At 67.4% G+C, this 24,244-nt stretch overlaps 5 protein-coding genes across 5 annotated transcripts; 1 reads left to right on the forward strand and 4 right to left on the reverse strand.

Moving 5' to 3' along the window:
• Positions 1–18: 18 nt before the first annotated feature.
• CHLRE_16g684150v5 (uncharacterized protein) lies at positions 19–2,173 on the reverse strand. The gene is made up of 3 exons (XM_001691867.2): positions 1,635–2,173; positions 1,410–1,526; positions 19–1,133 (listed from the first exon to the last, which is right to left on the reverse strand). Exons 1-3 carry the CDS (start codon positions 1,940–1,942, stop codon positions 737–739), a joined length of 822 nt encoding a protein of 273 aa, XP_001691919.1. The 5' UTR covers positions 1,943–2,173; the 3' UTR covers positions 19–736.
• A 120-nt stretch (positions 2,174–2,293) lies between these two features.
• CHLRE_16g684100v5 (uncharacterized protein) lies at positions 2,294–14,985 on the forward strand. Its single transcript, XM_043071509.1, has 26 exons — positions 2,294–2,622; positions 2,956–3,087; positions 3,304–3,359; positions 3,524–3,716; positions 3,849–3,998; positions 4,170–4,361; positions 4,522–4,626; positions 4,787–4,883; positions 5,059–5,217; positions 5,394–5,985; positions 6,161–6,855; positions 6,987–7,106; positions 7,242–7,660; positions 7,798–7,971; positions 8,130–8,399; positions 8,538–8,705; positions 8,850–9,197; positions 9,355–9,508; positions 9,639–9,980; positions 10,115–10,320; positions 10,521–10,644; positions 10,850–11,116; positions 11,251–11,489; positions 11,690–13,718; positions 13,942–14,042; positions 14,213–14,985. Exons 1-26 carry the CDS (start codon positions 2,374–2,376, stop codon positions 14,576–14,578), a joined length of 7,947 nt encoding a protein of 2,648 aa, XP_042915957.1. The 5' UTR covers positions 2,294–2,373; the 3' UTR covers positions 14,579–14,985.
• A 2-nt stretch (positions 14,986–14,987) lies between these two features.
• On the reverse strand, positions 14,988–16,243 carry CHLRE_16g684065v5 (uncharacterized protein). The gene is made up of 4 exons (XM_043071508.1): positions 16,114–16,243; positions 15,826–15,938; positions 15,569–15,650; positions 14,988–15,339 (listed from the first exon to the last, which is right to left on the reverse strand). Exons 1-4 carry the CDS (start codon positions 16,117–16,119, stop codon positions 15,253–15,255), a joined length of 288 nt encoding a protein of 95 aa, XP_042915958.1. The 5' UTR covers positions 16,120–16,243; the 3' UTR covers positions 14,988–15,252.
• Positions 16,244–16,306: 63 nt separating this feature from the next.
• CHLRE_16g684050v5 (uncharacterized protein) lies at positions 16,307–19,023 on the reverse strand. Its single transcript, XM_043071507.1, has 5 exons — positions 18,398–19,023; positions 17,659–18,146; positions 17,342–17,491; positions 17,047–17,182; positions 16,307–16,918 (listed from the first exon to the last, which is right to left on the reverse strand). Exons 1-5 carry the CDS (start codon positions 18,917–18,919, stop codon positions 16,451–16,453), a joined length of 1,764 nt encoding a protein of 587 aa, XP_042915959.1. The 5' UTR covers positions 18,920–19,023; the 3' UTR covers positions 16,307–16,450.
• Positions 19,024–19,077: 54 nt separating this feature from the next.
• On the reverse strand, positions 19,078–24,233 carry CHLRE_16g684022v5 (uncharacterized protein). Its single transcript, XM_043071505.1, has 5 exons — positions 22,162–24,233; positions 21,442–21,708; positions 21,041–21,303; positions 20,366–20,846; positions 19,078–20,032 (listed from the first exon to the last, which is right to left on the reverse strand). Exons 1-5 carry the CDS (start codon positions 24,097–24,099, stop codon positions 19,574–19,576), a joined length of 3,408 nt encoding a protein of 1,135 aa, XP_042915960.1. The 5' UTR covers positions 24,100–24,233; the 3' UTR covers positions 19,078–19,573.
• Positions 24,234–24,244: the final 11 nt, after the last annotated feature.

Genomic DNA, 24,244 nt, shown 5'->3' on the forward strand with positions numbered 1-24,244 from the left:
ACAGGGATGATGAAACGCGGCGGTCGTATTTTACATCGCTCTGGCACGGTCGCAGACACGAGGACAAAGCACACGAGGAACGGTTAGCTATGAAATGTCTCCAAAATTGATATGCATTCCTTCGGAACAAGCCAAAACCTCTTCTCTGGACTCTCGCGCGCGCTGTCTCGCCTCGCAACAAAATGCCTCACAGCCACTGGCAGGTGGGCGCGTACCCAATCAACTTCCCCCCCGCCTGCGTCGGGGACGCTACCAGCCAGCAGCCATTTCTGCCAGCACCAACGCTTCGCTCAGCATCAGAAAGCCTACTGACACGGCATACGCAATACTCAAACCGCACCAGTTATGGGAAACATCGGATGGCTTTCCCCGTGCCCCCGCAGGGGCCGCATTACGCCATCAAAATCTTTTGCCCGCCGCCAAGACCCACGTACGTAATTAGCGCAAGCGGGCATAGGGCGCTGGGTGCCCATGCCTCGCCACATACCACGCCGACGTGCACATCGCCTCCGAGACACACGCCTAGCGGCGGCAGCCGCTTCTCCGAAATTGCCCAGCGGGGTTTCAGCACCCCCGGCCCCCCTAACTTCTTCTTCGCTGTCTTCCCAACACCATTTTTATAATGACCCCCAGCCCACGAGCTTGCTGCTTGCTTGAAACAGCAGCGGCTCAGCCACGCAACGCTGACACCAGCACCACGCCTGGCGCTCCCCTTCTGCCGCCTTCATCGCCGCGCTCAGCGCAGCAGCTGCAGCAGCTCCGCCGCCTCCTGATCCACCACCACAGCCCCCGCGCCGCCCTGGCCGCCCTCCGCGCCGCCCTCCGCGCCGCCCGCGGGCTCCTCCTGCCGCACGGCCGCCTTGGCCATGGTCACATCCAGCACTCTCTGCGCCTGCTCCAAAATATCCGCCGGCACCGTCGCGATCAGCTTGTCAAATGCCGCGTACAGGTCGGCGATGCAGGCGTCCAGCTTGTCGGCCTCCACGGGCGTCTTGTCGCGCAGGGCATTGAGCAGCAGCTGGTCGTACCCCTCCAGGGCCTTGAAGAAGCCGGTGACGAGCGGGCCCACCTCCGTGGTGCGCCCGTCGCGCGCCGCGTACTCGCCGATGGCGCGGATGTTGTCGCGCAGGCCGCTGCGAGGGGGGCGGCAAGGGGTGCAGGTGAGGGGTGGGTGGGTGGCGGGGGCAGGAGTGCGAGCAAGCAGGCACCGCACGGGAGTTGGTGGCCCAGCTGTGCGTTCCGTGCTGATGCCAGCGCATGTGCGGTGCGCATGGGTTCCAAATCTGATGCAAGGAATGGCATGTGGCTGGTGCGGTAGGCGGTGCGGGGCGAACCCCCGGCACCGCAAGGCACGTGTGTGGAGTGGGTGGGAAGCGTTGCGAGGCCGCAAGGCGGCAAGCGGAACGCACTTGTAGGGTCCCGCTCGCAGCAGCTCGCGCGCGGCTCCGACGTCCTGAGCAGCAAGGTCCTTGGCCTTGGCGAGCAGCGCGCGGGCTTCCAGCACCAGCGGCACGTAGGTCTCGAGCCTGTCGGGGCCAGGGGAAGGCGAGTGGTCGGGGGGTGCTCACGGATGTTGCATTCTGGGTCGCGCCGCAAACGTACAGATTTTGATCTTTGCGACTTTCTAAACTTACGGGTCGAGCGATTTCCGCCGGATATATCTGTCGAGGCCGCGCGCAGCATGTGCGGGGGGCGTGCACCCTCCCAACAGGGCCAAGTGGGACATTACGAGCGAGCTGGACAGAAGCATCATGTCACGGCGGTCAAGGCTGGCGCCGGTGGCGACGGAGCGAGGCGCCGCTGGCGGAGCTGCGCAGGGGCATGGCGAGGCGTTGGAACTGCCGGGCCCGGGACCCGCGCCGATTGAGGTAGTCTGGTGCGGTCCACGCTGAAAGGGCGCAGTACGCAGGCTGCATGCGCGCAAAGCGGCGTGTGTGGCCATTTTTAAGAATCGAGGTTGCGCCGACAAGGGCTCTAGATCTTCTCTTTTCGCGCAAGCCGAGACAGACTATCAAGCCCAGAGTGTCAAGTATTGCAGGAAGGGCAGGCAATTGACGTGGTGTGCAAGCGGTGCGGTGTAAGTTGAGAGGCCGCAAGCGCTGCACCCCCAAGGAGCTCGTGCAAACAGTAATAGCTAACTGATGTTTATACCGGGCGACTCAGCATTATAGTTTAGTATGACCCGGGCCAGTAATGCAACTGCATCGGGCTTCGCAAGCGCTGTAATTGGCCCTTGCAGTAGCTGCTTCAAGTCATGACCATCAATGATTTATATGCCAATGCTGCATTAATTCCTATTGTTGAGGATGTCGATAGCTGGGACTTCAAAGCTAATTCTGTAGCCCGAACCAATACCTGAGAGAAAGCGAAAACATGTCGGGCACAAAGTATCAGATGCATTTTGACGAGGAAGAGGTGCTGCCCTTCCCCGTCTTCATTGCGGAGCTTGAGCTGCTTGTCGGCAACAGCAAGCGCGGCAAGCCTGATGGCGTGCAACTATTGGAACTGCTTCAAAAGCTTTTGGCTACGATACCCCGAACAGACAAGGCAGTTGTCAAGCAGCATCAGCGCCAGTGCGAGGCGATGCTGTATGACGTGCTGGCGCACGGCATTGGGGCAGCTGTAAGTATTACTTGATGATCCGGGGGCTGCGGGCGCGGCTTGAGAGCGACAAGCGGCACATACACAACAGTCAACGCGGGCTTTCGCGCGCTTCGTGCATGCACCGCGCGGTGGGACTCATTCTGCTGCCGTGGCAGTCTGTGAAGCTGGACAGCACGAGCTGGCAGGGGAATGAGAAAGGAAGGGGGTCCTGGGGGTGTCAGGAAGGTCCGACCCTGGAGCAACCACCAAAGCACGGCACGCATGCGTCGCCCCTGCACGCGTCCTGGTGCGGTAAAGCCGATCTTCCCGTCTGGCCCCTGGCGCCTCACGCTGCCCCCTCCATGCTCGCAGGTCCGCCGCCTGATCTTCGACTGCTTCTGCTCGCTGTACGCGCACGGCGACTCAATTTCCATCTACACGCGTGTCAACTCGCTGCAGACCTACCTGTCCAGCAAGGAGGGCATGAGTCGGTCCACGGCTGAGGTGGGCTTGGGGCGCACGTCAGCAGCAGGACAGCAGCGGGATATCAGGGGTGGAAACAGGGCAGGATCAGGGCAGGCAGGTCCAGGAGGCTTAGCAGCCGCTGTCGCGGACAGCCCTGCTTTTGGACCTGAGGGTCGTGAATAATGAGCACCGGGGCAACTTGTCCTAGCCTTGGCCTCCTCTTGCTGGCTGGACTCTTGTTGCCATGCAACACAGGATATCCGCGTGGGTCTGCTGGACCTGTTGGCACACCTGTACGGCGCGTACGGCAGGTGCGGCAGGGACCCTGGGGAGGGGCGCAGGACGCGCCATGCTTGGGCACAGATTGCGCTGTTGCCTAGCGCGTGGCCAGGAGCGGACTGGGCGTCAGACACACGCAGCAAGCACTGGGCAAGTATGACGGCTTTGTAACTCGTGAGGGGGATGGCGCTCGCAGGATGCTTGCGAACTCGGCGCTGGAGTCGGTGAACATTGCCTCGCGGACCGTGAGCAAGAGCGGCAACCAGACGGCCGTGCGTTGCGCGGCACTGCGGCTGGCGGGGGCTGCGGTGCGCGGGCTGAACCCGCTGGACCGCTCCGCGCCTGCGGTGCAGGGCGAGGCGTGGAACCTGCTGCAGCGCAACGCCAAGGTAGCAGGGAGTTGGCAGGCAGGGGCTGGGGTGCCAAGCGAGGTTTGGTGGTGGCTGGGCAGCTAAGAGTGCAGAGGCACGTGGGCGTACATGCCGGGCTGGATGGTCTTAAGTTGGTATTGCTGTTCGCAGGACCGCACGACGGAGGAGGTGCGGGCTGGGTGCCTGACGCTGCTGGGTGCGGTGTGCGGCGCGGGCGGCGCGGCGCTGTGGCGTGAGGGCGCCTACTCAGCCGAGGAGGCGCTGCGGCTGTGCCTGGCGGCATCGGAGGACACAGTGCAGGTGGGGGTTTCGAGGACCACATCCAGGGCAGGAGGGAGCCGGAATGCCAGTGAAGGAGTGCTGGCGTGCAGTGCTGCCGCACCCTGTCTCGGGCCTGTACACGCCGCGGCTTTGCTTTCGCTACATATAGACGCGCACGCACCCAGATCTCTTGTTTCCGACGTGTGGCAGGCGGTCCGTGACGCGGCATTCCGGGCACTCGGCGAGCTGGCGAGCGCCTCCCGCAGCGCCGCTGCTGCTGAAGCGCTGAGCGCGGAGAAGCGGCCCGCCAAGAAGGCGGCAGCGGAGCGGGTGGTCAGCGGCTGCGTGCGGGCGGCGCTGGTGGCGCCGCTGATTGATGCGGCCCTGCATGGGCGGCGTGAGGTGCGTGGCTGCTGGGCGGCGGCCGAGGCTGCTACATTGCCTGATTTGAGCCCCACATCTGCCGGGGAAGCACTTGGTATGCATGTTAGATACGATGGCGCGCCTTGTTACCATGTCGATTCAGCACCATGACGGATGCACAACGCACATCCCATGTCAGGCTTGCCTGGGCATGAGTGGCGCCTGGATGGCGTACGTGGGGTCCCTGGCCCGGCACCGGGCGGGGCACGACCACACCGCGGACCTTATGGAGGTGGCAGCAGTGGTGAGTGGCAACGAAAGAAGTACGCAACAAGGCTAGGGATTGCCGCGCTCTGCCTGTATAACGCAGTGGGGGACATGTTCCTGGCGCTGGAGCTGTCTTGTCCTTTTCGCGCTGTGGCTGTGAACGGCCGTATGAACCCGCGCCTGCGTGCTGCCTGCAGCTGGTGGGCGCGGTGGGCGAGGCGGGCCGCATGTCGGCGGAGGCCCGCGCGGCCTCGGCGCCGGAGCAGCACCTGGAGCTGGGCGCGGGGCTGGCAGGTGGAGCTCGGGGAGGGCGGGGGTCAAGGCTCGAGAGGGGAGGAGGGGCCGCAGGAGCGGCAGAGCCGTGTGTGCAATGGAATGTGTGCCGTGTGTGAAACACACCTGATCTCGTGTACGGCCGCGCCCTCCCACTCTCTCGTTGAGCTCCTGCGACCTCATCCCGCATCCCCAGGCGGCGAGCTGCCGGCGTTGCAGGCGTGTGCGCTGTACGTGCTGCGGCGCGGCGTGATGTGTGCGCTGGCGGAGGCGGGCCAGCGCAAGCTGCTGGAGCGACTGGCCAACACGCTGGACAAGCGCCTGGCCACGCCGGCGGCGGTGGTCACGCTGGAGGGTGGGGCGGCTTCGTACTTTGGCTGGATAAGGGTGTATTTAATAGTGGGGTACGGTGTGCGGAGAAGACAGTGCGGAAGGAAACGCGGGACAAGATAGAAGTGAGAATGTGTGGGGCATGGCGTGCTGGCTGATTGAGGTTTACACATGTATGTGTTGCGCGGTGTGTGGCCGCAGCGCTGGCGACGCTGCTGGAGGCGGTGGGCGAGGTGCCGGACGACACGGCGGTCACACTGGAGCGGCTGCTGCAGCCGTACGTGACGTCCGCGTCCTCCGCCACGCGGCAGCAGGCCGCGGTGGCGCTGGCGTCGCTGGCGGCTGCGCACCCCGCCGCGGCCGCCCGCATGTTGTCCGGCTGCCTGGACACAGTCGCCTCCTGTGCGGGGCAGATGGCGGCGCCGCTGTCGCCAGTGGCCGCCGCCTCCAACCTGTCCGCGGCGTCCGCAGACGCTAACGGCGGCCTGCCGCACGTAAGCCGGTCGCCGTCCAGTTCGGCAGGCGGCGCGGCGGGCGTGGCAGCAGCGGTGTCGTCGCCGCGGCCGGGGACGCCGGCGGGCGGAGGCGCGGCTGCGGGCGGCGGTGCCCCGCGCGGGGGGCTGTCGCAACGCGCGCTGATGGACACGTGTCACGGTGCGGCGCTGGCGGCGTCACGGCTGCTGCTGACGGCGGCGCACGCGCCGCTGGGCTGCCCGGCGCGGCTGCAGCGGCGGGCGCTGGCGCTGGCGGAGGACCTGGTGACGGGGCCAGGACCGGACGTGGCAGCCAACAGGTGCGGCGTTACCAGCACGCTGTCGTGCTCGTACAAACACGTCTCGCACAACCCCCCGCTTTTCCAACCATCTTTGCAACCCCCATGCCTGCGTCCAGATCACGTTGCCGCACCCGCCCACATGCACGCACGCGCGTGCGCGCCCCCTCGTGTCCCTCCACCCTCCAAACAACAGGGCTATCTGCCGCGAGGTGGGCTTCCTGCTTCTGGGCTCGCTGTGCGCGCTGGGCGTGCCGCAGGCCGGCCGCGGCCCTGAGGCAATGGCGGCACTGTGGGCGGGCGCGCTGGGCGAGGGGGGCCGGCGCGAGCTGGATGAGCGGGCCTTCGCGCGGCCCGGCGGCGAGCTGGACTTGGCGGTGCAGCTGTGGTGGCGCTCCATGGCGCTGCAGGCGTTGGGCGCCTACCTCAGCTCCATCGGCTCCGGGGCGGGAGGAGGAAGCGGAGGAGCCAGGGCCGGCGGCGGCGGCGCCGCCTACCGGCCCGGCTCCAGCGCGGTCATGCTGCTGTCGGGCAACGGCTCGGCGGCGTCATTCTCGGCGCGGTCGGACTCGGGCTTGGGCGCGTCACGCGTGGGATCAGCGGGCGCTGGCCTGGACGCCGACTCCACTGGCGGGTTTGATCTGGTACAGCAGCTGGGGCCGCTGGTGGCGCCGCTGCTGGAGCTGCTGGACACGCAGCCCTACCTGCAGGACCCCGCGCGGGCACGCGGCGGCCCCGGCGGCGTACTGGCTGGCGCCGCCGCCACCTTCACATTGTCGCTGTTGGAGCTGCACCTGCGGGCGCCGGGCGGCCGCATCGCGCCCGGCTCCGGCCCCGTTGCAGTGCTGGCCAAGGCCTGCCTGCGGCCTTTTCGCAGCGGCCTGCTGCCAGGTGCGATCCGCATTTGGGTCGGAGGGCTGGCAAGGCGGAAAGGATCGATGGAGCTTGACACTTGCATGGTGCCGAGCCCGGGATCACCAAATGCCGTAAGGGTTTACTGAAATTGGCCCTCGCTGGTGCAGGCGGCGCTGATGCGCTGGCTAATTGCGCGCTGCGTGGCCTACTGAGCTCCGACGACGCGCCGCTGGGCCCGTGGCCGCCCGGCAGGGACCCGCTTGAGGACGCGCTCAGGGCATACACCGGTGGGGCGTCGGAGTGGGTCCCCGTTGCAGGCAGGAGGGGTAGGGGACGAAGTCGTGAACTGTTTCTAGCATGCGGTATTCTTGAGGGTAGCTGGCTGGCTGCAAGTACCTGAGCACGGGCTGTTATGCTCGCAGGAAGCCGCGGCGCCCCGCACCTGCCGCCGTGGATGACGGCCGACGCATACGCCGCACTGCTCACTGGCGGCGGCGAGACCGGCAGCGTCCTGGCTGGCGGCGGCGCAGCCGCACCGGCGCCAGGCAGCAGCGCCGCAGGCGCCGTCGCAGAGGCCGAGGCTGCAGGCGACGGCACCATTGGAGGCGGAGGGGCTGGCAGCGGGGCTGGGGCTGGCGGCGCTGTGGATGGGGCAGTGGTTGGAGGCGGTGCCGCTGGCGCCGGCGGTGTGGTGTCGGCGGCCGGCGGCGTAGTGGGGCTGTCCCACGCCACGTTCCCGCAGCCCATGGGGCTGGAGCCGTCATTGCTGACGGCACAGCTGGTGCTGCTGGGGCGGCTCGTGGCTGCGTCGCCGGTGCTGCAGCAGTTGCAGATCTTGGATGTAGGTTAAAGCGGCAGAGGGCGATACGGTAGCTGTCTGCCTCCGATATGTGATAGCTGGTAGGGGATGCGGGGATGCTGTAAGGGGGTTTGCAGGGGCGGGAGCTTACCTTATCTTTGTCTCTGTTATGTCTGCAGGTCGTGCACAACGCTGTTCAAGCATCTAAGACGCTCGCGCGCCAGAGCCGCGACGCCAGCGCCTGCCGGCGTCTGCCGCTGGCGGTGGCAGCAGCCGTGATGTTGCTTGCAGGCTACGGCGCTGCAGCGGTAGCGGCACGGCGCAGCAAGTCACCGCTTGACCCTACCGATAAGGTGGGATGGGCGGGATTACAACCACGAGCACCTAACCATGTGCGCCACTTTGTGTGCCTCATCCTCTTGCCTTTGCCGCATGTGCTCATCGTCTCATCGTCACCTATTCAACAAATTCTTCAACGCCTTGTGCTGCCCTCTTCTTCCTCCGCGTCCAGGTTTCGGACAAGCTGCTCTCAATGGCGCAGGCGCTCATGCCCGACGAGCACGCGCTCGCAACCGACGCCGCGCCGCTGTCAAGGGCTGCGGTCGAGGCCTTTGCAGCCTCCGCCGCCGCTGGGACGGACGCCTGGGCAGCGCGCGTGGTGCGGGCGCTATCGACGGAGGCTGCGGCCAGTGCGGCGGAGGGCCGCGACAGCGAGCGGCGGGCGGTGGTGGCGCTGGCGGTGGGGGCGGTGCACCGGGCGCGCGGCGGGCTGGCGATGCAGGTGCGATGTATGGCAGACGCGTGGGCTATGAGGCATCGCTGGAGCACACGCTTTCCACCCATGACTACATACCTAGGTGCCGAGTAGACCGCATTGCGTCTCCTGACTTTTGGCTCATGTTCATGTTTATCCGCCCAGGGCGCCGTGTCTGACAGCGTGGATGCGCTGGTTGCGGCCGCCAGTCGGCCCGGCTCCAACATCGCCGCCGCATGGGTGCTGCACGCGCTGTGGCTGGTGGCGTGCAACAGCGGCGGCGCGTTCGTGCCGCGCGTGCGGACCGTCCTGCAGCTTGGGCAGGAGCTGCTGGTGGGTCTCTCGGACTCCTGGCGCGTGCAATTACGGGGTGTCGTTGCTCCCATGCTTTGCTCCTACGTGCGCCGGCTGCACCACACCGCAACAATGCCCTGACACTGGCCTTGATGCGCACTCGCCACTGCTGCGCATCCACAGGTGAGCTCCTTTGAGTCGCCCGCGCTGCGCGCCGCCTGCGCGCGCCTGGCCAACGCTTCCGTCCTGGTGCTCGGGCCCGAGTTCACCCTGGGCAGCGCAGCCTACACACGCGCCAAGTGCCTCGTGGCTGCCAGTGGCGACCTCTCGGACCCGGCCGGGGACGCAGCCGGCGACGCAGCCGGCGGCGCGGACGCGGCTGGCGGCGGCGCGGAGGCCGCGGTGGGCGCGGCTGCCGGTGATCTGGCGGACGGCGGCGACAGCGGTCTGGGCCGAGTGCTGTTTGTGCAGCAGATCGTGCTGTTTGCGCCCCACGCCGTGCCGCCGGCCAAGCATGTGCCGCTTCTGTTGGTGCGTGCGGGCGGGACGGTTACGAAGTACAAAGAGAAAGGGTTGCATAGGGCAAGTTGAAAGCGCTAGCTAGGCATTCAGCTCATGTGCGGCACCGCTAGCTCCTGTGTGCTCTCGCCTGACTCGCGTCGCTTCACCGCACTTGCAACCGGCACAGGCGCACTTGCTGTCTCGCCAGCCCGAGCTGCGCGCCGCCTCGGCCCTCACGCTACGACACGTGGCGGAGCGCTCGGCCGCCGCGCTGGCGCCGGCGGAGGCCGCCCCCGCGCTGTTTGCGGCGCTGGATGCGGAAAGCGACCCGCGCATTGCGGGTGCGTGCCAATGGGCTGCATGGGCCGGGGCAGGGTGTCGCGGCGATGCACTTGCATGTCGCTACCGGGTTTGTGCCTGTCACTGCTGCTCTTCAACGCCTTCCATATCCCCAAACCCAACACCCTGCAGGCCAGCTCCGCGCCACCATTGCCACGGTGCTTGCCGCGTCGGCCTCCACGCAGCCGTCCTTCTGGCTGGCGCTCCTAAGCGATGTAGTGTTTGCGGCCGGGCCGCCCTCGGCAGCGGCGGCGGCAGCAGCCGCAGCCGCAGCGGCGGCAGCAGCCGAGGCGCCGCGTGATGGCGACGATGACGATGACGAGAAGGGGTACGGCGGCGGGGCGACGAGCACGTCCGCGGCGGCCAGCAAACCGGCGGGGACGGCATCGGCGGGGCCCACAGGCGGAGGCAAGGCCGTGCGCTCGGTGCGGGAGGTGCTGACGGCGCCGCACCTGCGCACGCGTCACTTTGCCGGTAAGACGCGGACTCTGAACTTGCAGTTGGGCTATGGGTCTATTGTAGTTAAGTCCTGATGCGATTCCAAGCTGCGAGTCTGGTGATTAGAAAACACACCGCGCTCCGCCCTGCTGCTTTCCGGTGTCTTGCAGCGGACTGCCTGCTGCGGCTGGTGCGGGTGTGTGTGGCGGAGGACGAGGGCCACCGCGACTCCTCCCTGCTGGAGCGACTGGGCGCAGGCGGCAGCAGCCGCAGCACCGGCAGCCTGCAGGGCGCGGGCGAGTGGGCAGACAGCGGCACGCCGGCGGCGGCTGCAAGCGCCTCGCTGCTGCAGGACCCGCTCATTCTAAAGCTACAGGTGCGTCCGAGTGTGACAGGAAGGCAAATGTTACTGTGCGCATGTATCGATGTGTGTAGAGGCCATCCTTGCGGAGTGCACCCACCCCCGCGACACAGCCGGCATGCTTCAGCTGCTGAGACTGTTAAGGTTCAAACACGCAGCAAGTTTTACACTGAAAGCTTGGTTCTGTGTGCATGTGCTCCGCCCACACTCCGCAGACGCTGGTGGACGTGGGCTTCAAGCTGGCCACCATCCCGCTGGAGTCGCTGCGGCCACACGGCGTGCGGCTGCTGACGCTGCTGGTGCAGCTGTTTGGGGACGTGGCCGACCCGCTGCTGGCAGGTGCGAGGAGCTGGACAAGCGCGAGGAGCTGGACAAGCACCCGTAGTCCATCTCCTTTTCGCAACCCAACAACTGCTTGTGGCCCCCTCCTAACATGGTGTACGGTATGCGCTGCCGCCGCCTACTCGGTGCCGACTGCCCTTCCCTACTCCCTTAGCCCCCTCCTTCATGCCCCGCTCCCCCTCGCGCCCCCCGCTGTGTCCAGGCGCCCGTCTCATGGAGCAGTACCAGGCGCAGGTGGTGTCGGCGCTGCGCAGCTCCCTGGGCGCCCGACAGGCGGCCGCAGGAGGCCTGCCCGGATTCTCAAACGCCGGCGCCAACGCGGCGGCTGCGGCCACCGCAGCGGCGGGCGGCGGCGGCGGCGGTCCGGCGGCGCTGGCGGGCACCGTGGCCGACCCGGTGCAGCACCCGCTGCTGCAGATCGCGGGCGGCGTGTTGGCGACCACGTTCCTTGAAAGCGGCCTGGCGGCAGGTGCGCGTGTCCACTGGTGTCCGCGGGCCCTGGCTTGCACCCTGGTTGTCCAGTCATGCACGCACGCATCGCCTTGCTCGCACAATCATACCGACACCCATGTATCCCCCACAACCCTCGGTCTCTCGCCGCAGGCGACGCGGTGGTGATGCGGCGGCTGATGGAGCTGCTGTCGGCACCACTGGCGCCCGAGGCCTGGCCGGCGCTGCGCTACGAGCCGTACGCGGAGTGGGTGGGCGCGCGCGTGCGGGTGGAGCTGCTGCGGGCGCACGCGCAGTGCGCCGCCATCGCGGCGGCGGCGGCAGCGCGCGGCGACGCGCTGTGCGCGGGCATTGTGGCCAAGGCGCACGAGCCGCATGCCGCACGGCTGCAGGTGGGCCATATGCAGCGACACCCGAATGCTTCCCCTGCGCCTCACCTCTCCCTTGGCTCCAAACCAACCTCGCCAACCGCACTGTCGCCTAGGCGCTGACCTGTTCGTCAAGGCTTGAACCCTACCGCAGCCCACCGTACCCACCGTACCCTACCGTGCATCAAACCTGCTGAACCGTATCTTGCTGTTCCTGCCCGCAGGCCGCCTGGGCGCTGCTGCTGCAGGAGCACGCCGTGCTGTGCTCGCAGCACGACGCCGTGTTGGCCGCCTACCACTCGCCGCTACTGGACGGGGAAGACCTGGCAGACCCGGCGGCAGCGGCCTCCGGCACAGGCACCCTCGGCTACACAAGCAGCAGCGCAGGCAACGGCAACATCGGCTCCAGTTTTGCTGAAATTGAGGAAGCAGACGCCGCGAATGGTGAAGGGGCTGTCGTGGGGCAGGCCGCCGGGAGCGGTGGCGTGCTGACGCCGGCCCTGGCAGCGGTGCTGAGGCCCGTGTACGCGGCGGCGTGCCCCGCCGCGCTGGCCGCGCTCGCGGGCTCGCTGCCGCCGCCGGCAACGGTGGTGGCGACGCCCGCGTCCCGCTCGCAGTTCCACAGGCTGCTGGAGGTGGCGCTCATGCTGCTGACCGACGCCTCGGCACGACTGGCGCATGCCGTTGCGGCGGCGCTGCGCAGCGCGGGGCCAGCCGGCGGCATCGACCTTGCGTCGCTGCCGCCGGGTGCAGGCGCAGCAGCAGCGGCGGCGGCGTCCATGTGGTCGTCGGCGTCACCTCGTGTCGGCGCTAGTCACCACCACGGCGGCGGCAACGCGGACGGCTCGTTTGCGCACGTGCGCGACACCGCGATGCGGCTAGCAGGCGTGCTGCGCGCACTGCAGCGGCTGCTGGCGGCGGGTTACGTCGGCGCGGCGGCGCCAGCCGATGCCGCGCCCACGTCTACAGCAGCAGCAGCGGCGTCAGCTGGTGCACAGCAGCCGCTGGTGCCGGCGGCGGTGCTGCGTGACGTGCTGCGCGCGCTGGGCGGTGTGGCGGTGCACGCGCTCATGCCGTTGCACTGGGCGCTGCTGGCGGGACAGGCGCCGGCGGCGCTGGCGGGGCTGCTGCCCGGGCTGGCGCTGCCCTGCTGCGCCATGGTGCGGGAGCTGTGCGGCGCCGCGCCGGAGGACAGCCTTCAGGGCCCGGCGGCAGTGCCGTTGTCGGCATTATCTTCGGAAGCAGCAGCGGCAGCTGCAGGGGAGGGTGGAGAGGCGGACCACGAGGGCGAAGGGACGGATGCGGAGGGAGAGGACGGCGCGGGGCCGGGGCCGGGCGGCAGCGTGGCGGCGGCCGCGGTGGAGACAGTGCTGCTGTTCACGTCCGTGTGCTGCCCCTTCGCGTGCGAGCGAGCGGCGTCCAACGGGCCAGCAGGCAGTAGCGGGCGGGGCGAGGGCAACGGGCAAGGGCAAGGGCAAGGGTTGCCGCCATGGATGGGGCCGTTAGGCGAGGCCGCGGGTGGACTGGCGGCGGCGCCGGGGTGCTTGCCACTGCCGGCGCCGGCGCCGGAGCAGGCCACGGCGCTTGCTCAGTGCACGGCGCAGGCGCTGGGGGCGGCACAGCTGCTGCTGCGGCGGTGCCCCTGGTCGGCGCTGCAGCCACACGTGGGACCGCTGCTGGAACTGCCGCTGCGGCTGCTGCTGACGTGCGCCTCGGGGGCCGCTGTCGCCCCGGTGGCGCAGCGCTACATGGAGAACGCGGTGGCGGCGCTGGGGGCGCGGACGGGCGCCGGCACCGGCGGGGATGCGGCTGCGTCGTGCGCAGCGGCCGCAGTGGCGGTGCTGTGCGACACACTCAGCCGCCACGTGGCCGCGCTCCAGGCGGCAGCGGGCAAGGCGGCGGGGCCGGAGCCGGAGGCTGCGCTCGTTCAGTCCCGGCTAGCTACGCTGGCGGCAGCGTGTTTGGGCTGTGGCGCGGCGCTGTCGGCAGCGGAGCAGCAGCCACCGCGGCCAGCGGTTGCGGCCGCGCGCGGCACGGTTGTTGCGGCTCTTACAGCGCCACTGGCACCTGAGGTGCCGCCGGCAGCGGCTCTGGCCGTGCTGGAGGCCGCGCGTGGCGCTGTGCAGGAGAGCGTGGCGGAGGACGCGGCGTCCGCGCGCGGGCGGTGGGCGCGGCTGCTGGTGGCGGCGCTGGTTGGACCAGCGGTGGTGCGTGTCGGCCCGCTCTTGACGGAGGCCAAGGCGCCACTTAGCGGTGAGGCGTCAATTACATTCGGTACATGTTACGTGCATGACACCTGACAGCTGACAGTTTTAATAATGGCTTCTTAGAGGAAGAGTCCGCCGTGGAAGCGGTGCCGCATTCCAAGTGCTGAAAGTGCCGCCCTTCCCCCCGAGATTGTCTACCGGCTACCACTTTCTTAACTAATCATGAATGTAACCCCCCCCCCATCGGTGATCCGTGTCTGTTGCTGCAGGCGAGGAGCAGTCGATGGTGGGAGAGGCCATCAAGCTGCTGGTACTAGCGTCAACCCTAGCGGCGGCGCAGGGCCAGCCGGCGCAGGAGGGCGTGATGCAGGTGGGTGCGGGGGACTGGGGGCATATGGTTGCGGCACGGGCAGGCCGCGGCAAAGTGCATGCATAGGTTACACACGTGAGGAAGGAGGCAGGAGGACTTGTGCGTGCAGCCTAAGAGCAGAGAGGGGTCCGCTGTTGACCTGTACGTGCGTTGTCGTTGTGTGTGTGCAGGTGTTGGTGCCGCTGCTGATGGAGGCCGCCGCGCCGGCTGCGGGCGCCGCCGCCGTGACGCCGCCCCTGCGTGACATGGCGCTCAAGCTCATCACCTCGCTGCCCGCGGCCGCCGCCGGTGCCGCCTTCAAGACACAGCTGGCGGCGCAGCCGGCGGCGGCCAAGCTGCGGCTGCAAGGCGCTCTGCGGGAGGCGGCCTCAGCGACAGCTGCGTCAGTGCAGGCTGCTCCGGCAGCGGCGGTTGCGCCTGCGGCAGCCGGCGGCGGAGTGCCGCCGCCGCCGCCTGGCGGCGCTGCCGGCGCATCGGGCCGGCGGCCGGCAATCCAGTTGAAGACGACGTTTGCCGTGCCGCTGCCTGGCAAATAGACGTGGAACGAGCTGGCGGCGCTTCTAATGCATTGTTATTGACTGTAACTCGTGACCCTTGTAGTGCGTTGCCACAGTGACGACCCTTGCGCGCCACAAGGCCTTTTATGCAGCTGCGTGCAGCGTGTGTTATTGGTGGTAGGTGTGCAGTAGACTGCGAATGGTGTAACCGAGTACCATATGTATGCGCGTGCGTGGGTTAGCGGGTGGCTACCGTTTACACGATGCCGCTGGTTGGGCAAGAATTAGACGTCTGATGCGCACAAGGCCATGACCAGAACAATGCGGCCTTTCGTTTGAGTGCAACCGGACACACATGCACGTCCAACATGCTGCTCACGATTCTAATCTGTCCATAATGCGGCTAGCCTGCTAATGCTAATGCTACAGCCCTGCGTCTTGACTAAGTCTCAAGACATGCTCTTGATGCGCAGTAACACCAGGTTTGTCATAGCCACACAAGCAGGCGCTGATCATGGTCCTCGAAACCGCCCTACTTGGCCCCCGCTCCAGCTTCCACCCACGGCCGTCGTGGCTCATCCGCAACTGGTCTTAGCTCATCCTGCTCACACGTCGGTGCCTGCTACTGCTGCTGTTGTTGCCTACCCCCTCTCGTGCGGCAGTGGCTGCTGCCGCTATGCTGCCTGCCTGCCGCTACTCTCCGTTACTCTCCGCTACTCGGCGCCCCCCTCCAGCAGCTGCTGCACCAGGTGCACCGCCAGGGAGTTGCCTGGGCCCAGCAGGTGGTTCTGGCCGCCGACCTGGGGGGGGGGCGGGCGGAGAGGAGCACACCTGTACCTGCTCGTGCGTGGGGAAGTTGAAGCGGCGACCCAGCAAGGCCCAGGTACAAGCCCATCCATGCGGCCTGCTAAGCACTGCAGGTCGCGGCGTTCTACCGCACGCACTGCCGCTGGCGGCACTGTGCAACAGCAACCAGCGGCATCCGGCATGACCGCAACCTGCAAGACATTATGACGCTCTGGCACCCACCGCCGCGCCGCACTCGGGGCACTTGGCTGACACCTGCGGGCTGCCGCACTCGCCGATCACGTACAGGTGGCCGCCAGAGCACCTGCCGGGGGGGGGGGGCGGCCGGCGGCGTGTGTGTGTTGGAACCAGGAGGTGCACACGGCAGGCTGGGTCTGGGGGCGTGCACCACAGAACACAGTACGGTTGCAGTGTTGCACCCTCACACCCTTGCACCGAATGCAGTGATGCAGTCACAACGGCTGCGAGGCCGCACGTACGTGAACACGTGGGACTTGAGCCAGGCCACCGGGTCGCGGCCAGCGCACTCCGCCGCCGCCAGAGTCATCAGCACCTGCGCCTGCTCCCGAGCCCGGCCCCGCCGGCCGTGCCGCTGCGGTGCAGGGCGCAGAAGGGGCGGCGACCAGGCGGATGCGACAGAGTGGAATGAGGGTGAGGGTTGGGGGCGTCAGGGTTTTTGCTGTGCGCGGCATGCTGCACGCTGGGTGTGGCCAGCCCGGGGCTTCCTCTGACCGGTGACTGCGATACGTCGGACACGCAGCACTCACATGCATGCTGCTCATGAGGCCGCGGCAGAGAACAGCAGCGGTTCCGTTCTGGGGTTCTGGTCCCGTGGGTCCCGGGATAATGCCGTCGTGCAGCGCGCTGGCCGTGCCGCGGCAGCGACCAGGGGAGGTGTGACGGTGCTATGCGTGTGCTATTCACACGACACAATATGCAAACGAGCGCTGGGCCAAAGCATGCATCCAAGCGTTACACCGTGACGACGCCCGTGACGGCCGATGCACCTGCTGTGCCGACCAACCGGCACCACCGTAACTCTGGTCCCCGGACAACCCCTGCAGTACCTGCACCTCTCTTCCCATCTGCACAATACCCCAGTCCTCAGCTCTCCTGCATCGTGTCTGTCCCAGGCCCATCGTCCTCCTCAGTCGCGCGGCGCGCTCGCAGGTGCCGCCGCCCGCCGCCCCGCACCGCCAAGCCGCCGCTCCTCCCGGACCCCGCCCCTCCCGCAACCCCTGCATCAGCGTCCGCGCCCACATCCGCGTCTGGATCCGCGAAAGCCGCCCCGCGCAGCACGCCAGTAGCCGCTGCTGCTGCCGCCGCCGCCACTGCCCCTCTTCCTGGCCGCCTTTCGCCCGCCTTCTCCTTGCCCTCCTCCTGGGCTGCCGCCTCCTTGCCGTCCCCATCCTGCTTATCCTGCTGCTGCTGCTGCTGCTGCTGCTGCTGCTGCTGCTGCCGCTGTGTGCGCGGCCGGAAGGCGATGCCGCTGCCGAAGGTTGTCTCCACGCGCTCTGGGTCGTGCTCCGCCGCGTCAGAGGCCGCCAGCGCACTCCGGGTGTCAGCCAGCGCCTGTTGCGACGGGCCCAGGCAAAGGTATTGAGGATAGCGGTGCGCCACCTTGGAAGCAACAACAATGATTGTGGTACAGCAATAAAAGCAAACCACACGAGCACAATGCCGCCACGAGGCCGACCGACCTGTCGCATTTCCACCGCGTCAGCGGCGTCCGTGGCGGCGCCGCCACGCCGGCGGCCGCCACCATCTCCACGGTGGCCGTTGCGGCCGTTGCCGCGCTCGCCGCCGCCCACCGTTATGGGCTCGTCAAACGTGTATCTGCAGTCCACATACGTACACACACGCACAGCCTCAGGTCAGTGCTGACGCTGGGTAAGGACATGCCGAGCACTGTGTGCCTGCCGCGATGCTGTGCAGCGGCTGCCCCTACGCCCCACTGTGCGGCCCACTGTGTACACCACGCACACCTAGACTTACACAGTGTACTTGTGCGGGTTGCGCACATGGTCCGGCACAAAGCCGCGTCGCAGCCAGTCCAGTCGCAACCGCCCGCCGCGGCCGCGGCCGCCCCTCCCGCGGCCGCCACCGCCGCCGTCGTCGCCGCCGCCGTCCCCTGCATCCTCAGGCCTGCAGCATGGCAATGGGGCTCTACTTAGTTAGGCTCTGTATGTCTTGACTCGCTCACTGAGAACAAAGGCGCAACCTGTCAGGGCATGTGGATACCCAACCGCCCACCCTCGCCACACACTCCTTACAAAAGCACGGCTTTCCCTCTACAGGAATCCACCACTCACCAATCGGGTGCCCCTGAGTCCGCCCACTGCACGCGCCGCCCGCCACGCTGCCGCGGCTTGGCCGCCGCCTCCACCTCCATCACCGGCGACACCCCTGCCGTCCGCCCACTCGGCGACGCATCAGCTGCGCCAGCACCGCCCTCCTTCCCTGCTTCCCCAGCGCCTCCATCCGCGGCCGCACCCCGTCGCGCGCCCGCCGCCGCTGCCGCGGCCTGAAACAGCCGGGCCCCGGCGTTCAGCCCGTCGCCTCCACGTGTCCTCTTGCGCACTGCGGTTGCAGCACCGCTAGCCTCCGCAACTGCGTCTTCGCCCGCGTCCCCGCCGCCCTTGGTGGTCGGCGCTGGCGCCGGCGCCGGCGCATCCTGCTCCATGTCCGTGGGTGCAGCGATAGCCTCGCCGCTGTCGGCCACCTGCGGCTGGCCCGCCTGCTGCTGTCGCTGCTGCTCCAGTCGGGCGTGCATGCGCTCCCAAGCGCTCTCGAGAGGCACCTGCAGGGTTTGCAACAGCCAAAGCAGTTGTTGCTGTCGGATGGCAAGCCGGTGTCTGAAGGTAGTAGCGGCAGTGGCACCAGGGGACCCGCACCGTGCCAACAGGCGTGAGGGCAGAACTCCCCCGGCCCGTCACGCTGACTGTTGAGACCCTCTGTCACAGCTTTTCCACGACGCGAATCCTATGAACAGCCTGGCTTTGTCGGTGTCCCAGCCCCTGGCGCCCGCACCCACTGCACCCGGCCCCTCACCTCCGTAAAGCCAGGCGGCTTGTCTTCCGCTCCCCGGCTGCGCAGGCTGTAGGTGCCGGTGGCAAAGCGGTCGTACTCATCTTCCTCCGCCTCGGCCTCAAAGGCCCGGCGAGAGGCCAGGGATGCTCGTAGCCGCTCCTTCTCACGCGCCGCGCGCTGCTCCGCCGCAACACCCCCATCATCCGCGTCCGGGTCCGCTGTCGGCGCACCTGGCTTCCGCCCCGCACACCCCCCAGCGTCCTCCTCTTCGTCGGAGTCGACTAGCCGACTGGGCATGACCGGCTTGAGTCCCTCGCGTTCGTCCTCCTCCTCATCGGAGCTATACTTATAGTCCTCGATTCCCTGCCCCGAGCGGAAAGGCTGCACCTCTGAGCGCAGCGACCATGCCGGCGCTTCTTGCACAGGGACAGAGGCTTGGGCTGGCGCTAGTCCGCCGAGCGCGCCAAAGACGGCATCTAACCGGGACTGCAGCGGGGCTCCCGCCAGCTCGGGTCGCTGAGAGATGGGCACGCCTTTCGACATGTGTACCAAAGTAAGAAAACTGTGGTGTCACTCGCCAGTGTCGGGAGCGGCGTGTTAAATTCCTTTGGGCAAATTTGTGCGGGAGCTCTCGGTTCCCCCCTTAGTGTCGCTAACAGGAATGCATTGATGAATAAAAAACTCTGCAGACGAGATTGCGTAAGAATCCGTGGCTTGAAGTTCGGCCCTGTCTACCATTGCGCCACGCCACTCATCCCACCATCGACAACCCCATCCCATCAAATGGTGCACTCCAACGTCGCCTGGAGCGGCTAAGAGATTGTATTGCATACCTTCAAACTCACATGGCGGCCTCTGGCGGGCCTACCAAGCCCGGTCCTTCCTGTGTATGTGTCATCCTGATCCTGCACAGTCTGCCTCAGTCACCCAAACCCCTCAGTCACCCGCCGCGTCACCTGCATGCTTCCGGACCCTGCGACTGGCCCAAGCCTTTGTGTTACTGTGTCATCCTGCTGTCTGTCGTTCACCAAGTGCATGAGGTGCTTTTGAAACAGTAACAACGGCACTTCGAAGCACCGCGTGTGCGTGCACAACCATAAAAAACAACCACAACCACCAACTGTCTTAAACATCTAACGTTCGTACGGCCACTGCGAAGGTGGGGTCGCCTATGTCTACCGTTGCCGCGCTAGTGAGCTACTGCCTCTCGTATCCCTCTTCCGCGGCGTATGCATCGCATGTGTGCTGCTGCCGCGACATGAACACGCACTTGAAGCCAATGTTGCGACGGCACAGCGGCGACGGCACCGCCACCACCCGCGCCGCCGCCACCGCGGCCTGCCGAAGGCCTGACACACCCATGCCCCATTCCGGCCAGCTCTGCATGCGCACAACGGCCGGCCGGTCGCCAGCAGCGCCTTTGCCACTGTTTCTAAAGCTGTTGGTGCTGCCGCCACTGCCACAGATGCCAGTCTTGCTGCCATGGCGACCACACACGCCACAGGGACTGCCCTCCGGAGCTACCGGAGCGCAAGTGCTGGTCGGGGCCGCCGCACGAATAGCGGCAGCAGCCTCGACCGCGGCAGCGCCGGCTGGGGCGCCTCGCAGCCCCAGAGCCAGGCTGTCAGTGCTGTGGTGCTGCAGCTGCTCCTGCGCCTGCATTTGCGTCAGTGAGTATGTGTGTACGCGTGGTTTGAATGTGTAAGGGAATCGAAAACCGCACATGCAGATGCGTGTGCGTGGGAGGCTGTGCGTGTGCACGTGTGCATGCAGGTCGGGAGGTAAGACAGTACAGGCAGTGAGGCAGGGCCGCGTTAATGGGGTCGCCAGCGGCTTGCATGCCCTCACGCAGGGTGCTGCCGTGCTGCTGCTTGCCCACACAAGGCGCACCCCTGGGCGCAGATCTGCAGGTCACGGCCACGAGGAAGGCCACCGTCCCCAACCACTCGCCGAGGCGCCGACACTGCCCTGTCCCCACCCTGAACCCACCTGTGATTGCAGGACGCCAGCGGCGGCAGAAAGCGCGGCCAAGCCCGCAGATGCCGCCTTGCGCACGCAGCCACGTGCGGCTCCCACGGCCGCCAGCGCCAGCGCAGTCGCCCTGCCGGCCACGCCAGCACTAGGCCCCACGCCACCCGCCGCCGTGCCGTTACCCCCACTGGCAACGCCACCATGTGTGTAGCCCCCACGCCAGGCGGCGGTGGCGGCCGCCGAGGCTGCAGCAGCGTTGGTGCTGCTGGGGTGTCCGCCAGCCCTGGCGATCGAGGCGTCGCCGCCACCACCGCCGCCCAGGTCAGCACTCCCAGTCTCCGCCGCCGCCACGGCTCCGCCGCCTTCGGTGCTGCCTCTGAGGGCGGGCACCCCGGCTGCGGCCCGGGCCACACCCCAGGCGGCGGCTGCTCCGGCCGCGAACACCGCCGCCGTCAGAGAAGCTGCGAGGCAAGTGACCGCGGCATCGTAGGCAACAATCCTGCGAGCACACCGCGTCACCGCCATGGAATGTAAGGGAGTACACCATGGAGGATGAGACGTGCCGCAATGATACACAAGCAAAGCGTGTTCTTGCTCTGACACCCCGTCTCAGCGTGTGATACGCACGCCAGGGATTATCCCGGCACGTCTGCAACCGCCTCGCTGCGTCCCTCGCCACTTGACAACACCAACCTGCCAACAGCCGCGGTGGTGCACCTGAAGAGGTAGGTCCACGTGTCCTCCGTCGGCGCCACCACGTGATACATCGTCATCAGTAGCTGCCGCCGCGGCAGCTCCGCGCTCTGGCCGGCACGGCCGCCACGGCCGCCGTCACCACTCTCCTCCACCCGGCCACATAGCTCAGCTGATGCTGCCACCGCCGCGCCCGTCGGCACCGCCCTCGCCCCCAGCATGTTGATGGGGTTGGGATGTGCCATGTACGCGTGGAGCACACGCTGCAGCCAGACACACAACGGCAAGGCTGTGTTATGAAGCAAACCATCACCCACCTACGTCTAGCCGGTGCTAGGGCAGCGGGGCACGGTGTCAAGGCCGCACGCCGCACCTACTGCTCCCGGATTCCCGGCACTCACCCGCATCTCCGCCGGCACCAGGCGGTGTCGCGCCACCAGCTGCAGGTCTGCAGGCAGCAGTCCCGGCGAGTCGAAGGCCAGGCAGCGCACCACCTCCACCTCCACACGCTCACACAGACCCAGCGCCAGCAGCAGCGCGGCATCCGCACCTCCGCCCGCGCCGCCGTTGCCGCTGGTGGGGTTGATGGCACTACTGTCGCAGCTGTTGGCGGCGGTGGTGGAGGCGGCTGCGAGCCGGCGCGCCGCCATGAGCTGCAGCGCCACCGCCTGACAGGTCGGGAAGCGGGTTGGGTGGCGAGTTGGATGGCGGGTTGGGTGGCGGGTTGGGTGGTGGGTTGGGTGGTGAGTTGGGTGGCGAGTTGGGTGGTGGGTTGGGTGGCGGGTTGGGTGGTGGGTTGGGTGACAGGTCGGGAAGCGGGTTGGGTGGCGAGTTGGATGGCGGGTTGGGTGGCGGGTTGGGTGGTGGGTTGGGTGGTGAGTTGGGTGGCGAGTTGGGTGGTGGGTTGGGTGGCGGGTTGGGTGGCGGGTTGGGTGGCGAGTTGGGTGGCGGGTTGGGTGGTGGGTTGGGTGGCGGGTTGGGTGGCGGATTGGGTGAGCGCGTAGCTGTGAGGAAGTGGTGGTCTGAGTGGTGGACGCCACACAACAACCACGCTGTGCGACGTTTTGTGATAGGTGACGTCAACCGCAAAGTACAAGCTTAGCTGTGACCTGCACACGCACCTGGGCCAGATATCCACCCAGCGAGTGCCCCGTCAGCACCACACGTAGCCGCACACCGCCGCCGCCGCCACTGGTGCTGCCGCCGCAGGCCCTGGCCCTGGGTCCGGCCGCGGCGGCTCCGCCCCCGGCCGGCCGCAGCGCCACCCCGTGCGCCTGCAGCCTGTCGCACTGGCGGTGCAGCGCCGCCACCACCTCCGCCAGCACCGCCTGGCGCATCGGCGCCACACCCACGTGCCCCCGCGCCGCCCCCACCCCCACTCCTGCTGCTGTTGTTGCTGCTGCTGCCAGATGCGGTAGGCTGCCGCCGTGTGTGTACAGCTTTTGCTGTTGCTTTTGCTGCTGTTGTGCTGGGCGTGACGTGGACAGGGCCGCGAGGGCGCCCACTGCGTTGGAGACCACGCGCAGCATGCGCCGGCACACCTGCGCCACAGCCCACCCCACCCCAGGTTGCCGCTGCTGCTGCTGCTGCTGCTGCTGCTGCTGCTGCTGCCGCTGCTGCTGCTGCTTGTCCTCCACGCAGTTCACATCGTGCACATTATACGGTTTAGCGCCTCCTCCTTCCCTTCCTCCGCCGCCCCCAAGCAGGTTGTCTGCCACTAGCTGCAGGTCCGCCACCACATTGCTCAACACGTCCGGGTCAGTGCCGCGAATCACCACCACAACTGTCACTGGGGGTGGCGGCGGTGGCGGACAGGGGCGTGCACTCAGCGCCGCAGGCTGCGACTGCGGTTGCGGCATGGTGTGCTGCGGCTGGGTCAGCAGCCCTGGCAAGGGTTGCGTTGACTGCCGCGTTTGTGACTGCGGTGGATGCGGGGCTGAGTTGGAGGCGGCCGGAGGCACCGGTGACGCTGCGGCGGGAGCGGTGGCGTGTGCCCATGAGCGCTCGGGGTCGCGGTCCCACTCGTCCGCGCAGTGCCACACACCCGGGGGGCTGCAGCTCGCGGTAGCATCTGGCCAGGCCGACGGCTCCGTACGGGCCGGCTGTGCCGCCGAAACTGCTGCGCACGGTGCCGCTTCTGCTGCTTCTGTTTCCGCTTCTGCTGTTGCAGATTCATGACAGGTGGGCAGTCCTGCGCTGCTTTGTGCCCGTGCCACGAGCTGTAGCACGTGATCCGAGGGCGTCAGCACCAGCACGCGGTGCCCAGCCGGCAACACCGCCGCAGCATTGGCGGCAGTAGCAGCTGCAGCTGCAGACGGAGCCTCCGGCCCCACGGCGGGATCTGTGCTGGCGGCGTGGCAGTGATGATGGGCCGGCCCAACGTCCGGTAGCACCTCCACCGTGGGATGGAAGTAGCAACTGCTGCTGCTAGCGCTGCTGGTGCTGCTAGTGCTGCTGCTGCTATTGCCGCCGCTGGCCGCACTGCTGCGGCCACAGCCCGGGCAAGGGCTGCCCCTCTCCTCCCACCCGCGTTCATCCTGATGGCCTTGCTGACCCCGCTGCCACTGTTGCTGCTCCAGCACAAACGCGCCGTCCATGTTCACCAGCGCATCCCACTCCTCAGCCAGGGGCCGGTAGGCGCAGCTGCACATCCGCACTGCCCGGTACGGCGTCAGCTGGCTCAGCACTGGGTCGCGTGTCACATCGTCGTCCCGACCCTCCTTGTCCTCGTCATCGTCGTTATCATCATCATCATCGTTGTCGTCATCGGCAGCGGCGGCGGCAGCTGCCTGCTGCGGCACTTGCTGTGCAGCTGCTGCTGCAGACGCGGCGACGAGGTGGTGGGTGCCGGCACCGTCAAGGCGGGCGTGGGGGTGGGAGGCATGCAGCCAGCAGGCCATGCCGAAGCCGGCAAGGACCACATTAATGGCTGTGCGCGCGATCCCGCTCAGCTGATACCCGCCCTCGCCGCTGCTGGAGAGGGCCGGCCATAACGCACAACCGCTGGCGATGATGGTGGCGCTGGTGAGTAGCGTGGAGCCGGTTGCCGCCTGCCACATTCAGCCGCGCCCAACAGCTTCCTGAGGTCGTCTGAGTTATGCTACACAAGCCCCGGTCCGCCCAGGGGCTGCGAAAACGCCGTAATGGCAACTACCTTGCGTTCCCGAAGCTTGACTTGCTGGGCGCCCTTCCCACAACAGAAGA

The sequence above is a fragment of the Chlamydomonas reinhardtii genome, chromosome 16 (assembly GCF_000002595.2).
Source record: "Chlamydomonas reinhardtii strain CC-503 cw92 mt+ chromosome 16, whole genome shotgun sequence".
NCBI classification, from domain to species: domain Eukaryota; kingdom Viridiplantae; phylum Chlorophyta; class Chlorophyceae; order Chlamydomonadales; family Chlamydomonadaceae; genus Chlamydomonas; species Chlamydomonas reinhardtii.